The sequence below is a fragment of the Hemiscyllium ocellatum genome, chromosome 42, assembly GCF_020745735.1.
Source record: "Hemiscyllium ocellatum isolate sHemOce1 chromosome 42, sHemOce1.pat.X.cur, whole genome shotgun sequence".
NCBI classification, from domain to species: domain Eukaryota; kingdom Metazoa; phylum Chordata; class Chondrichthyes; order Orectolobiformes; family Hemiscylliidae; genus Hemiscyllium; species Hemiscyllium ocellatum.
Window position 1 is genome coordinate 20,785,392 of NC_083442.1, and position 16,289 is coordinate 20,801,680.

The window sequence follows — 16,289 nt, forward strand, 5'->3', positions numbered from 1 at the left end:
AAATTCACAAGGATTATAAGGAGAGGCTGGGAATTTTTTATTCTACCATATAGGAAGTTGCAGGGTAACGTTATACAACTGACAGTCATGGATAAGGAGGATGGTGTTTTCCTGAGGGTAAGGGAGTCCAAAACGAGGGGGCATAGGTTTAAAGTGGGAGGGGAAAGATTTAAAATTGTTGTGGTTCTGTTTGCCGAGCTGGGAATTTGTGTTGCAGACGTTTCGTCCCCTGTCTAGGTGACATCCTCAGTGCTTGGGAGCCTCCTGTGAAGTGCTTCTGTGATCTTTCCTCCGGCATTTATAGTGGTTTGTATCTGCCGCTTCCGGTTGTCAGTTCCAGCTGTCCGCTGCAGTGGCCGGTATATTGGGTCCAGGTCGATGTGCTTATTGATTGAATCTGTGGATGAGTGTCATGCCTCTAGGCATTCATCCACTGATTCAAACAAGCACATCGACCTGGACCCAATATACCTACCACTGCAGCGGACAGCTGGAACTGACAACCAGAAGCGGCAGATACAAACCACTACAAATGCCGGAGGAAAGATCACAGAAGCGCTTCACAGGAGGCTCCCAAGCACTGAAGATGTCACCTAGACAGGGGACGAAACATCTGCAACACAAATTCCCAGCTCGGCGAACAGAACCACAACAACGAGCACCCAAGCTACAAATCTTCTCACAAACTTTGAGATTTAAAATTGACCTGAGGGGCAACGTTTTCACGCAGAGAGTGGAGCATGTATGAAACACGCTGCCAGAGGAAGTGGGAGAGGCGAGTACAATTACAACATTTAAAAGACATTTGGACAGGTACATGGATAGGAAAGGTTTAGAGGGATATGGACCAAACACAGGCAAATGGGAATAGTTCAGTTTAGGAAATTTGGTCAGCATTGACAAGTTGGGCTGAAGGGCCTGTTTCTGTCCTGTGTACCTTTATGATTATGTAGCTGCATACCTTGGGAGCAAGTGGAATCTGAACCCAAGGTCTACTGGCTCTGAGATATGGATGCGATGTCTGCATCTCAAAAGCCCCTGACTTCTGACAGATACTGACATGGGGCTTGTCAAAACTCTGCTGTGGGGTAAGAGTTACCCCAATTAATTGAAAGCAATTTCCACCAGCTGCTGTAGTGGGATTTGAATCCCTGCCTCTAGAGTATTCACTTCTGCCTCTGGTTTACCAGTCCAGTGACATTACCACCATCTCCCCTATTAGCGACTCGTCCCACTCGTTTGCCTCTGTCCCTTATCCTATTGGATGTCCATCTTTCCAAGTGGCCCAGCTCATTCCCTATGAAGACAATACTGAGCAGGCTCCCTGAACAGCCAATATACCCCTCCAGCAACATCATTAGTGTCTATGTCAAACCAAGAGGAGGGGGTGTGGACACAACACAGGTGATGGAATTGTCTCCATTGGCAGAAGCGTTAAAGTGATTAGCAAAAAGTGACATGAGGAAGAACATTTAATTTTTTTCAAAAATGTAGCCAGTAGATGGATCTCAGAATCCCTACCATGTGGAAGCAGATAATTCGGCACGTCGCATCCACTCCAACCCGCTAAAGAACATCCCAGCCACACCCTACCCTATCCCACGTAACCTTTGATTTCCACCTAACCTACACATCACAGGACACTATGCGGCAAATCAGCATGGCCAATCCACCCTAACCTGTACATCTTTGGACTGTGGGAGGAAACTGGAGCACCCGGAAGAAACCCATGCAGACACGGGGAGAATGTGCAAACGCCACACAAAGGCTGGAATCAAACCTGGCGCTGTGAGGCAGCAATGCTAACCACTGACACACCGCACCACCCACAACCACAACTGCAGCACAAACACTGATTTTACGCAGTGGAGGCAGCTTCTATAAATCACTCCCACATGAGAATTAACTGAATAAGGAAAACAATTGCACGGCCACAACAAAAGTGTGGGTAAAAGGGGCTAAATGCACTGCTCTTGCAGAGGGCCACTACAAACATGATGGCTTGAATGGCCACCCTTTGTCTTCTAATCAAATTACAAACAGCAAGTCATCTCTTGGCCCACGTGTGGCTGTCTTCTTCGGTACAGAGGTATCTGGGCCACACAAGATGATTGGATCGAGTCGCTCTCTCTGGTTCTGATGCCTCTACACCATGTGGGCACCCACCTGAAGGGGGAGCTACCTCTGTCGCTCAGTGGTTGGCACTCCCGGCCTCCGGGCCATGTCTCCGAGGCCTGGTCCAGGAATGTTGGCCCGTGATAGAGGCCGGGTGCAGTGCCGAGGGAGCACTGCACGGTTGGAGGTGCCATCTTTCAGAAGTCCACATTAAACCGAGACCAAGCCTGCTGCTTTCAGGTAAGTTTTTTTTAAGAAACGCCATAGGGTGATATTTTGAAGACAATTGGGGTTAAATCGCCCAGTGCCAAGGTCACAATCATCCTTCACTCAGTTCCGTAGCAGGAGGTCCACCCAGTTGTCACCACGCTGTTTGTGGGATCTTGCTGTGCTGTGTTTCTGAGATTATTCAAGCGATTACACCTCAAAGAAGTACTTAATTTCTTGCTATGCTAGTAATTGCTGCTTGATTTGCATCACATCCACTCCCTCCACCACCAATATGTGCACTACCTACAAGATGCACTGCAGAAATTCACCAAAGATCCCTCAGACAGCACCTTCCAAACCCAAGATCATTTTGACTTGATTTATTACAGTCACTGAGGTACGGTGAAGAATGTTGTCTTTTTTTTTTAGATTAGATTTACAGTGTGGAAACAGGCCCTTCGGCCCAACAAGTCCACACCGACCCGCCGAAGCGCAACCCACCCATACCCCTACATTTACCCCTTACCTAACACTACGGGCAATTTAGCTTGGCCAATTCACCTGACCCACACATCTTTGGACTGTGGGAGGAAACCGGAGCACCCGGAGGAAACCCACGCAGGCACGGGGAGAACGTGCAAACTCCACACAGTCAGTCGCCTGAGTCGGGAATTGAACCCGGGTCTACAGGCGCTGTGAGGCAGCAGTGCTAACCACTGTGCCACCGTGCCGCCCAACAAGTCCACACCAACCCGCCGAAGCACAACCCACCCATACCCTACATTTACCCCTTACCTAACACTACAGGCAATTTAGCATGGCCAATTCACCTAACCTGCACATTTTTGGACTGTGGGAGGAAACCGGAGCACCCAGAGGAAACCCACGCAGACACGGGGAGAACGTGCAAACTCCACACAGTCAGTCGCCTGAGTCGGGAATTGAACCCGGGTCTCTCAGGCGCTGTGAGGCAGCAGTGCTAACCACTGTGCCACCGTGGCGCCCACCACTCATGCTTACATGCTTTACAGGCAGATTGTACTAAACAAGTGCTTCAGGGTAAAGGGACACAGTGCAAGACACCATGTTATAGCTGCTGAGAAGTTGCAGAGAGAGATCAACATTAGTGGGTGGCATGGTGGCACAGTGGTTAGCACTGCTGCCTCACAGCGCCAGAGACCTGTGTTCAATTCCCGCCTCAGGCGACTGACTGTGTGGAGTTTGCACGTTCTCCCCGTGTCGGCGTGGGTTTCCTCCGGGTGCTCCGGTTTCCTCCCACAATCCAAAGATGTGCAGGTCAGGTGAATTTGCCCATGCTAAATTGCCCGTAGTGTTAGGCAAATGTAGGGATATGGGTGGGTTGCGCTTCGGTAGGTCGGTGTGGACTTGTTGGGCCGAAGAGCCTGTTTCCACACTGTAAGTAATCTAATCTAATCTAAATAAGTAATCTAATCTAATTAACGTTAAAGACATCCACTCAAAATGAAGTGAAGAATCTGCTCTTGACTCTCTTTGCACCTGTATAAAAACTGTTATACCTTTGATATCTTGTAAATCTTCCATCTCGAAGGACAAGGGCAGCAGATACACGGGAACACCACCAATTGCAAGTTCCCCTCCAAGCCACTCACAGGCCTGACTTGGAAATAGTTCTGATGAAGGGTCACTGGACTCAAAACGTTAACTCCCTGACTTTGAAATTATCCCGCTTTGCTTCACTGTCGCTGGGTCAAAGTCCTGGAACTCCTTCCCTCAGGGCATTGTGGGTCTACCCACAGCACAGCAGTTACAGAAGCCAACTCACCGCCCACCCTCACAAGGGCAACTGGGCATGGGCAATAAAAGCTGCCCCAGTCAGTGATGCCCGTGACCCATCTAGGAATTTGATAGGAGTTGTCTTTTCCCTAACATGGGGAATTCCAAGGCTTGGGGATACATTTTTAAGGTGAGAGGAGAGAGATTTAACAAAGACATATGAGGCTTTTTTTTTACACAGACGCTGGTTCGAGTGTAAAATGAACTTGCTGAGGAAGTGGTGGATGTGGGTACAGTTACAACATTTAAAAGACATTTGGATAAATAAATGAAGAGGAAAAGTTTGGAGAGATATGGACCAGGAGCAGGCAGATGGGACTAGTTTGGGTTATGTTCAGCATGCACTACTTGGACCAAAGGGTCTGTTTCCATGCTGTATGACTCTATGCCTCTATGGAACATCCTGAGATTGTGGCAGGTGCTATATAAAAGCACTTTATTAAACTGGACACACAGGATGGCTCAGACTCAGACTGTGTGTTTTTTCACCATACCTCGATACGCATGTCGGTAATAAATCAAATCAAAATGACCTTGGGTTTGGAAGCTGCTGTCTGAGGAGCTTTGGTGAATTTCTGCAGTGCATCTTGTATATAGTACACACTGCTTCTGGATTAGTGGTGCTGGAAGAGCACAGCAGTTCAGGCAGCAGCCAAGGAGCAGTAAAATCGACGTTTCGGGCAAAAGCCCTTCATCAGGAATACAGGCAGAGAGCCTGAAGGGTGGAGAGATAAAGGAGAGGAGGGTGGGGATGGGGAGAATGTAGCATAGAGTACAATAGGTGAGTGGGGGAGGGGATGAAGGTGATAGGTCAGGGAGGAGGATGGACTGGATCGGTGGAAAAGGAGCTAGGCAGGTAGGACAAGTCATGGGGACAGTGCTGAGCGGGAAGTTTGGAACTGGGGTGAGGTGGGGGAAGGGGAAATGAGGAAACTGTTGAAGTCCACACTGATGCCCTGGGGTTGAAGTGTTCTGAGGCGGAAGATGAGGCGTTCTTCCTCCAGGCATCTGGTGGTGAGGGAGCAGCGGTGAAGGAGGCCCAGGACCTCCATGTCCTTGGCAGAATGGGAGGGAGAGTTGAAATATTGGGCCACAGGGCGGTGTGGTTGATTGGTGCGGGTGTCCTGGAGATGTTCCCTAAAGCGCTCTGCTAGGAGGCGTCCAGTCTCCCCATTGTGGAGGAGACCGCATCGGGCGCAACGGATACAATAAATGATATTGCTGGATGTGCAGGTAAAACTTTGATGGATGTGGGAGGCTCCTTTAGGGCCTTGGATAGAGGTTAGGGAGGAGGTGTGGGAGCAGATTTTGCAATTCCTGCGGTGGCAGGGGAAGGTGCCAGGATGGGAGGGTGGGTTGAAGGGGGCGTGGACCTGATCAGGTAGTCACAGAGGGAACGGTCTTTGCTGAAGGCGGAAAGGGGTGGGGAGGGAAATATATCCCTGGTGATGGGGTCTGTTTGGAGGTGGCGGAAATGTCGGCGGATGATATGGTTTATGCGAAGGTTGGTAGGGTGAGCACCAGGGGCGTTCTGTCCTTGTTACGGCTGGACGGGTGGGGTCTGAGGGCAGAGGTGTGGGATGTGGATGAGATGCGTTGGAGGACATCTTTAACCACGTGGGAAATTGCAGTCTCTAAAGAAGGAGGCCATCTGGTGTGTTCTGTGGTGGAACTGGTCCTCCTGGGAGCAGATACAGCAGAGGTGGAGGAATTGGGAATACGGGATGGCATTTTTGCAGGAGGTAGGGTGGGAAGAGGTGTAATCCTGCTGCTACTGAGCATCGGTGGAGGAGGGAATGGATTTATTTACCGAGAGGGAGATATTGCTCATTGCGTTGGTGTTATTAAAGCATTCTGACGGGATTGAGTGATGTCAGATAGATCGGTTCCGAGAGGGGGCAGCGACTGGGGTGGGGTCAGGCAAAATGTGCTCACAATGATACCTTGCTCTGTTGAGCTCAGTTCCCTGGCACCACAATAGCTGGGCTGCAGGCCGATTGCGTGGGGTGGGGGGGGCACTCTGATGAAATCCCGGGAAGTTTCGGATCTGACCTCGAGGATGTGCCAGTGAGTTTATCGAAGATGCAACCCACTCCGGTCAATAGACAAATGCAGGAATTGGAATGAGCACAGAGTTCTCAGAGTGTGGCGTTTCACTGTGGGTTGCAGTTACAGAGATACGGTGCAGAGGGAAAGGTCACAGAGGGAGTTGAACACATGAATGTGAATATTAAACCTCAGGCAATGCCAGTCAGCACAAGGTAAACGGGTGGCAGACAACTTAACCTGCACATGCTTGCAAGCCTCAAAAAGTTTACCCAACAAGGGCATTCTGTCCCTGGACATCATCTGTTAAATAATCCAGACTGTGTTCAGAGTTACATCACGCCTTGAATTGTTCTCCCAGTGTGATGCACATGCACAGGACCCGGTTCTGCCAAGGCAAAAGGAATTTGGACGTACACTGCACTTCAGAAAAAAAAGAACCGCAGAAACAGCCAATCTCTGCCTGGTCCCCACGGCAACACCCTGACCGATCCGAATCTGCGTCACAATTCAGATTGACAGTTAACTGCTCTTAATACATCGCCAGCCAATAGTGGCCTGGCCAGTCAGCATCTTCTTCCCAGGCTGTATCAGATGTCGTCCCTGGCAACCCAGTCCTGACCAGCGGCAGATGAATGTTCACCTTCTTCTCTCGTCTCAGCAATGCAACCGATCTGGCCATTGCTGTCCATGGGAGCTTGCTGTGCACAATTTAGCTACTACTTGGGCATCTGAAGAAGTTCTTCCTTGGGTCTAAGTGCTTTGGGATGCCAGCAGGTGCTATACAAATGGAAGTATTTACAGAATGAATCGTCACTCGGTAGCACAGACATGTGCTGAGACATGATGTCAGAGCAATTCATGTGAGTGATTTGGTATTCTTGCAATTCAGTCCTGATGATACCAAGATGAAAGTCTGTATCTTACAGAATGAAAGCATAAGTGACTGTGACCCGAACCCTATCGCAGGAAAGCTGTAGTATCAGCTGTAGTTAGGTATAATGCACATTCACTTACTAACAGACCTTGCACAGAAGTGTTCTGTTGTGTTATGACACAGCGGTTAACCCCACTGTTAATTAAACCAAACACCCAAAAAAGCTCACTTCACCTCGTATTCTGTTAAAATATGAGTGCCAGAGAACTCCCAAATTCTATTATTTAAAGAAAATAATATCAATGTATTCTTTAACTCTAAAGGTAAACATTAAACAATTATTCACAACTCTAAGCCCTCCCCTTTCTCTTAACTGCTGATTACCTCCCTCCAACTCTATAACAATATGCTGTTCCAATAAAACACTTATTACAATTACATCAACTTAATTTCAAAATCACACAGCTGCTGTCATCTTTGGTATTGGCTTTAGGGAGCGGGGGGGGAAGATTTTGAATTCAACAACATCAAATGGGGCATAGTACAGAAAAGAGTTAGACACCTTAGTGGCATGGTGTCAGGACACTAATCCCTCCGTCGAGGTCAGTAAAGCAAAGGAGCTGGCCATCACCTTCGGGAGGTGGAGTGGAGGACACGCCCTCTGTCTGTCTCAATGGGGCTGAGGTGGAGGTGGTTGAAAGCTTCAAGTTCCAGGGAGTAAACACCATCAACAATCTGTCCTGGTCCATCCATATCAATGCCACAGTCAAGAATGCACACCAATGCCTCTACTTCCTCAGGAGGCTAAGGGAATTCAGCATGTCCACAATGACTCTGACCAATTTTCATAGATGCACCATCACAGCTTGGTTTGGCAACTGCTCTTGACAAGACCAGAAGAAACGACAGAGAATTGTGAACACAGCCCAGTCTATCACGCAAACCAATCTTCCATCTACACTTCCCACTGCCTCAAGAAGGTAGCCAACATTGTCAAAGACCCCTCCCACTCCAGTTAAACTGTCTTTTACCCTCTTCCATCAGGCAGTTTGGAAACAAGCGTCAACAGATTTAAGAGCAGCTTCTTCCCTGCTGTTATCAGACTTAAAATGGATCTCTCATACATTAGAGTTGATTTTTTTTCTAGCATCTTCTCTGCAGCTGTAACACTATATTCTGCATTCTGTTCTATTACCCTGATGGACTCATGTAAGGTATAATTTGTCTGGAAAGCCGTAGAACAATACTTTTCACTGTGTCTTGGTACATGTGACAATATTAAATCAGATCAAACCACTGTAAAGCTGCTCTGATTACCTGGAACCAAATGGTTCTTCCATTACTGTCACGTAGTGACTGCATTCCATCGACATTGTAGCAACGGAGCCAGTCTTCAAAGGCAGAGGATTCACCCACATGCTCGGGATCATAACCCTTGCCACCTGCAGTCGGGCAAGAGGAAGAGTGAGGATTAAAATGAGGGTTGACCTCTGTTTCTTACTTGCCTTATTAAGAAGATCCTAGTCTTCTTTCAAAGACCAAAAACGGTGATCAGAAGACACCTCGGACACTGACAGCCAGTTCACCTTTGTGGGAGAGACTCAATCGATGGGACACGGTCTAACCAGAAGGAGACCCTCCCTTCCCCCACCCCGGCCTCCCCCCAATTAAAGATGGAAGTGAGGACCTTGCGGCTGTGCGGTCCTTTTTCCCACACAGCCACAGGGAGGCACTATGACTGAGTGGGCGAGATTCCTGTCTAACAGGGGAGTTAAAGCATATTGGGACGAGACAGGTGTTATGAAGGTGTAGACGTGTACTGTACCTTTAAGGGAACTAAAATTTCTGGTTGGCACAAAGTGCTCTGAAAGATTTTAAAATGTAACAGTGGGTGAAACAAATAGTTGGAGAACAATCTACAGAGGAAAACCTACAAAAGGAGAATGGACAAAGCTGACTGGTTTTGAAATGTGATTATTTTTCTCTGTAAATCTTAATTGGGTATTTTTAAAATTGGACCAGCATTGGAGAGTGGGAGGTAAAAACAGGAGTTGTGAATGGTTGTGAAGAAATAAAACTGCTAATTTTTACTTTAAATCGTGACCTCTGAGATAGTTCTTTCCCTTTTGAAATTTAAAAGATCAGGGCTCCAGCTGAGCCTCTGTGTGTATGGGGTTTAAATTAGCAAAGGGGTTTACCCCGCATCATAACACAGGAGAGTGGAGGCTATAGTCAGATCAGCTGGAATGTGATCGATTTGTGGACTCCAGCCCAGGAGCTGAATGGCTTACTCCTGATCTGTGCCGATGAGATGGCGGAGTTCACGTTTCACACATTGGGGTCTAAACCTGGAAACGACTCACCCAAATTAACAACCTCCATCGGAAGCATGTGACAAAGTTCCAGAAGATCAGGATTCTCCATCTTTATCTTTATCTTCTTACTCAAAGACACCTCATTCGCCTGAGACTGAAAGATGGGTGAGACGTTAAGAGCTGCACCAGCCATGAAAGCTCCAAAGGTAAGCGCTGGAAGCAATCTACCAATTTACAACAGGATTACTTAGTTGAGAAAGACTACCTCCATTTGCATTGCCATTTTACTTTGAACGGTTTTCTCGTGCGGCATATTGCACAGATGTAATTCATGTATCTTGGGCCTTATTGGCTCCTTTAGCCCGCTCTCATAAGCGGCTCTTGAAGACACAGATTCTGAACGTAGCGGGTTGTAATGCGAGCACTAACTTGACCTGCACAATGTGTAAGATTAACCCATATGGCAAATGTCAAGTGCGTGCTGCAGGGATCGAGCCCCGCTCTATAACTGTCAGCACAAGCAAAAGGCAGACATTCCAACACAGTACTAAAAGAGTGCCACTTCATCAGAGGTGCTGGGTTGGACAGTTCAGAAAGATTCGAGACAGAGGGGGAGAGAGAGAGAAAGAAAGAAAGAAAGAAAGAAAGAAAGAAAGAAAGAGAGAGATTGACTACAAACTGGTGCAGAACATCCTCTGCATGAGACATATAGATCACAGTTCCCGGAGCAGCACTGTATTCTTTTCGATTATCCATGTATTATTCCCAAAGTACAGGGAGGAAGGGGACATTGCAACTACACTATTTCACGACCACAAACTTTTTTCTTGGAATCACTCCTGAAGCCAGCGTTTATTTCCCGCCCCTAATTAAACAAGGTGTTGAGGAGATGTTCTCGAGAATTGAACCAATCAGCTTGTATGGGCATTCCAGAGGCAGTTAGGAGTTACCTACATTTCTGGGAGGCTGGAGTTACATGAAGCCGAGACCGGCTAGGGCAGGCAATGGCCAAGAGGTAATATTGCTCAACTGTTTATCCAGAGACCCAGGTAATGTTCTGGGGACCTGAGTTTGAATCCCGCCATGACAGAATGTGCATTTAATAAAAATCTGGAATTATGAGTCTAATGATGAAGTTTAAAATCTCACAACAATGCAAGGGGTCTAACAGGGAAGGCAGATGAACTCCAGGCATGGTTAGGAACATGGGACTGGGAGATCATAGCAATTACGGAAACATGGTTCAGGGATGGGCAGGACTGGCAGCTGAATGTTCCAGGATACAAATGCTACAGGTAGGATAGAAAGGGAGGCAAGAGAGGAGGGGGAGTGGCCTTTTTGATAAGGGATAGCATTACAGCTGTGCTGAGGGAGGATATTCCTGGAAATACATCCAGGGAAGTTATTTGGGTGGAACTGAGAAATAAGAAAGAGATGATCACCTTATTGGGCTTGTATTATAGACCCCCGAATAGTCAGAGGGAAATTGAGAAACAAACTTGTAAGGAGATCTCAGCTATCTGTAAGAATAATAGGGTGGTTACGGTAGGGGATTTTAACTTTCCAAACATCGACTGGGACTGCCATAGTGTTAAAGGTTTAGATGGAGAGGAATTTGTTAAGTGTGTATAAGACAATTTCTGATTCAGTATGTGGATGTACCTATTAGAGAAGGTGCAAAACTTGACCTACTCTTGGGAAATAAGGCAGGGCAGGTGACTGAGGTGTCAGTGGGGGAGCACCTTGGGGCCAGCGACCATAATTCTATTAATTTTAAAATAGTGATGGAAAAGGATAGACCAGATCTAAAAGTTGAAGTTCTAAATTGGTGAAAGGCCAATTTTGACAGTATTAGGCAAGAACTTTCGAAAGCTGTTTGGAGGCAGTTGTTCGCAGGTAAAGGGACGGCTGGAAAATGGGAAGCCTTCAGAAATGAGATAACAAGAATCCAGAGAAAGTATATTCCTGTCAGGGTGAAAGGAAGGCTGGTAGGTGTAGTGAATGCTGGATGACTAAAGAAATGAGGATTTGGTTAAGAAAAAGAAGGAAGCATATGTCAGGTATAGACAGGATAGATCGAGTGAATCCTTAGAAGAGTATAAAGAAAGTAGGAGTATACTTAAGAGGGAAATCAGGAGGGCAAAATGGGGACATGAGATAGCGTTGGCAAATACGATTAAGGAGAATCCAAAGGGTTTTTATAAATATATTAAGGACAAAAGGGTAACTAGGGAGAGAATAGGGCCCCTCAAAGATCAGCAAGACGGCCTTTGTGTGGAGCCACAGAAAATGGGGGAGATACTAAATGTATATTTTGCATCAGTATTTACAGTGGAAAAGGATATGGAAGATATAGACTTTAGCGAAATAGATGGTGACACCTTGCAAAATGTCCAGATTAGAGGAGGAAGTGCTGAATACCTTAAAGGTTGATAAATCCCCAGGACCTGATCAGGTATACCCGAGAACTCTGTGGGAAGCTAGAGAAGTGATTGCTGGGCCTCTTGCTGAGATATTTGTATCATCGATAGTCACAGGTGAGGTGCCGGAAGACTGGGGATTGGCAAACGTGGTGCCACTGTTTAAGAAGGGCGGTAAAGACAAGCCAGGGAACTATAGACCGGTGAGCCTGACCTCGGTGGTGGGCAAGTTGTTCGAGGGAATCCTGAGGGACAGGATGTACATGCATTTGGAAAAGCAAGGACTGATTCGGGATAGTCAACAAGGCTTTGAGCGTGGGAAATCATGTCTCACAAACTTGATTGAGTTTTTTGAAGAAGTAACAAAGAAGTTTGATGAGGGCAGAGCAGTAGATGTGATCAATATGGACTTCACTAAGGGGTTTGACAAGGTTCCCCATGGGAGACTGATTAGCAAGGTTAGATCTCATGCAATACAGGGAGAACTAGCCATTTGGATACAGAACACTGGCTCAAAGGTAGAAGACAGAGGGTTGTTTTTCAGACTGGAGGCCTGTGACCAGTGGAGTGCCACAAGGATCGGTGCTGGGTCCTCTACTTTTTGACATTTACATAAATGATTTGGATGCGAGTACAAGAGGTACAGTTAGTAAGTTTGCAGATGACACCAAAATTGGAGGTGTATTGGACAGCGAAGAGGGTTTCCTCAGATTACAACAAGATCTGGACCAGATGGGCCAGTGTGCTGAGAAGTGGCAGATGGAGTTTAATTCAGATAAATGCGAGATGCTGCATTTTGGGAAAGCAAATCTTAGCAGGACTTATACACTTAATGGTAAGGTCCTAGGAAGTTTTACTGAACAAAGAGACCTGGGAGTGCAGGTTCACAGCTCCTTGAAAGTGGAGTCGCAGGTAGATAGGATAGTGAAGAAGGTGTTTGGTATGCTTTCCTTTATTGGTTAGAGTATTGAGTACAGGAGTTGGGAGGTCATATTGCGGCTCTACAGGACATTGGTTAGGCCACTGTTGGAATATTGCATGCAATTCTGGTTTCCTTCCTATCGGAAAGATGTTGTGAAACTTGAAAGGGTTCAGAAAAGATTTACAAGGATGTTGCCAGGGTTGGAGGATCTGAGCTACAGGGAGAGGCTGAACAGGCTGGGGCTATTTTCCCTGAAGCGTCAGAGGTTGAGGGGTGACCTTATAGAGGTTTACAAAATTATGAGGGGCATGGATAGGATAAATAGACAAAGTCTTTTCCCTGGGGTGTGGGAGTCCAGAACTAGAGGGCATAGGTTTAGGGTGAGAGGGGAAAGATATAAAAGAGACTTAAGGGGCAACTTTTTCATGCAGTGGGTGGTATGTGTATGGAATGAGCTGCCAGAGGATGTGATGGGGGCTGGTACAATTGCAACATTTAAGAGGCATTTGGATGGGTATAGGAATAGGAAGGGTTTGGATGGATATGAGCCGGGTGCTGGCAGGTGGGACTTCATTGGATTGGGATATCTGGTCAGCATGGACGGGTTGGACTGAAGGGTCTGTTTCTATGCTGTACATCTCTATGACTCTATGGCTCTATAACACCAAGTTATAGTCCAACAGGTTTATTTGGAAGTACCAGCTTTCGGAGCACTGCTCCTTCTTCAAGTAGCTAATGGGGCAGAATCACAGGTCACAGAATTTATAGTAAAAGATCAAAGACTTGATTAAGGACCTAACAGGAATCTCGGTTTGTTCAATATATCGCATTACTTGTATGACACTTTGATTTTTTACTCTAAATTCTGTGTCCTATGATCCTGCCACATAGCTATCTGACAAAGGAGCAGTGCTCCAAAAGCTTGTGCTTCCAAATAAACCTTTTGGACTATAACCTGGTGTGTAATTTTCAACTTTGTCCAGCCCAGTCCAACTCTGGCACCTCCATGTTGAGTCTAATGATGACCAGGAAACCATTGTTGATTATTGAGAAAAACCCACCTGGTTCCCTAATGCCCTTTGGGGAAGGGAACTGCCATCCTTATCTGGTCTGGCCTACATGTGACTCCAGACCCACAGCAATATGACTGACTCTGAACTGCACTCTGGGCAATTAGCAATGGGCAATAAATGCTGGCATCGCGAGCAATGCTCTCATCCTGTGAATGAATAATAAAGTAAATATAGATTTCCATCCCTAAAGATATTATTGAGCCAAGCGTACTCATACAACGATCTAGCAGTTTCCTAACTGGCACCCCAACCACCACTTTAAACGTTCACTCCTTCCAACACCATCGCAGAGTGGCAGCAGTGCTATCTTCAGTATACATTGTGGTATCTCACAAGGCTCCTTCAACAACATGTTCCAAAGTCATGACCATTTCCATCGAGAAAGACACAGGCAGCAGATACATGGAAACACCACCAGCTGCAAATTCCCCTCTCAGCCACACACCACCCTGGCGTGGAAATATATCATCGTTCCTTCACTGTCGCTGGGTCAAAATCCTGGAATTCCCTCTCTACCTGAGCGTCTACCTGCAGCAGCTGAAGAAGGCAGCTCATCACTATCTTCTCAAAGGGGCAACTAGGGATGGGCAATAAATGCTGGGCTCAGCCAGCGACATTTTGTGAATGAATCCTAAGAAAAATGGTCAATTTTATCGAATAGGTTTTTAATAAGTGCCTTGGTGGGACATGAATTTGGATCCAGTTATGAAATCACTATGCTACTGCACCCTGGAGGGGCCTTCAAACATTATACAGCATTCCAACAGTCCGCAAATGAACTGCAATCCCCAAAAAAAAACCTCCTGACCAATGAGACATTTATTACCTCATACTTCTAAAACATATGTAAATATTTGAAAAAAAGACCAAAGACAGCAAGCGAAAAGCTACTTGGAAGTGGGACATAAAGAAATGAAATATCACCACAGAATATTCTGAGGGAGAAACAGGAGTGCAGAAGTGGAGCAGAAAGTGTTGGTGGCGTTTACCTATGAAGAGCCTGTTCGATTTAAGTTGCTACTGAAGGCAGGGTTACTTTACCAAGGAGTGCTCAACATAAATAAAAACCAAAAAACTGATGATGTGGTAAATCAGAAATAAAAAACAGAAGGTGCTGGAAAAGCTCAGCAGCGTCTGTGGAGAGAAATCAAAGTTAACATTTTGAGTCCGGTGACCCTTCCCAATATAAACAAACTGCCGCTGAGACTAAATAGCAAGATCCAGCATTAACACTTGGACACACTGGCTTTGATTAGATTATGTTACTTACAGTGTGGAAACAACAAGTCCACACTGACGTGCATCCACCCATACCCATTCCCCTACATTTACCCCTGCGCCTAACACTACAGGCAATTTAGCATAGCCAATTCACCTGACCCGCACATCTTTGGACTGTGGGAGGAAACCGGAGCACCCAGAGGAAACCCACGCAGACACGGGGAGAACGTGCAAACTCCACACAGTCAGTCGCCTGAGGCGGGAATTGAACCCAGGTCTCTGGCGCTGTGAAGCAGCAGTGCTAACCACTGTGCCACTGAGCAATCTGTTCTTGTTAAAACCATGCTCTGTGAAGTAGTAAGAAATTGACATACTGCTGCAAGATGGGATACTTGATCAAGGTAAAAGCTATCTTGGCTCTCACCCTCTCGCTTTAGTAGAAAAATACCGCTGAAGATAAAGACTGAGTTTGTGTAATTATAATTTGACAAAATATGGGGAGTCTATTATAGGCTCATTAGTGGGGCTGCTTCCTGAGCTCATTAGCTTTTCTGTCCTTGAGCAACAAGGCGATAGCTGCTTATCTTTATCTTGAATTATTGTAAACTGTAGAATGTAAGCAATGTTGTTTGTATCATTGTATAATTATAGGCTGACTGTGCAGCTCGAGCGAGTGCTGTTAGACAGTGGAGACTGTCCCAGCCTCTCCGTGAATTCACAAAATATAAAGCTTCTTGAAACAAAACTCGAAGTCTCAGACAAAACAATTTCCCCGACACTCAGTTTCCCCACAATAGAAACATCATGAAGTGCCTTTACATTTTATTTTTTTACAATCCACTTGGTGCAGGTGATTTCACAACAAAGTCAAATTCCTTTTTATGACTTTAACCTAACATGAACTGATCTGTTAAAAAGTGGTCACTCACTTTTACCGGTCCAATAGAAACTGGTTTGAGTTAGATTAAAAACAAACAAAAAGCCCATAAGATTACATCCACCAAGCTGTCTGGATATCAGAATTACACTTTATCTTCAGAACCTCCCAGGGAGATCAATTTGAGTATCTCATATTGTACTGAAATGAATGCTCCACCCACTCTTGTTGACAGAGAAGTAAATATTGACCTTACAGAAGTCACGAGGGAGTATAGATAAGATGAATGGCAGGTGTCTTTTCTCTCAGGTGGAGGATTTCAAATCTAGGGGGGGGCGTATTTTTAAGGTGAGAGGAGGAAGATCTAAAAAAAGACACGAGGGCAACGTTTTTACACA

General features: G+C 46.1%; 1 protein-coding gene across 5 annotated transcripts in view; it reads right to left on the reverse strand.

Annotated features, from left to right (window-relative positions):
• The window catches only part of neil1 (nei-like DNA glycosylase 1), a 45,789-nt gene that overhangs the window by 17,857 nt on the left and 11,643 nt on the right, over positions 1 to 16,289 (reverse strand). For 3 of the 5 annotated variants that reach the window (XM_060853708.1, XM_060853705.1, XM_060853706.1), the window contains exons 5-6: positions 9,427 to 9,532; positions 8,381 to 8,505 (exon numbers count right to left, since the gene is read on the reverse strand). The exons of 1 other annotated variant lie outside the window; for it this stretch is intronic. In XM_060853708.1, coding sequence (XP_060709691.1) covers positions 8,381 to 8,505; positions 9,427 to 9,532 — 231 coding nt within the window. The remainder of the gene's footprint in view (positions 1 to 8,380; positions 8,506 to 9,426; positions 9,533 to 16,289) is intronic. One more of the 5 variants, XM_060853707.1, reaches the window with a different exon arrangement.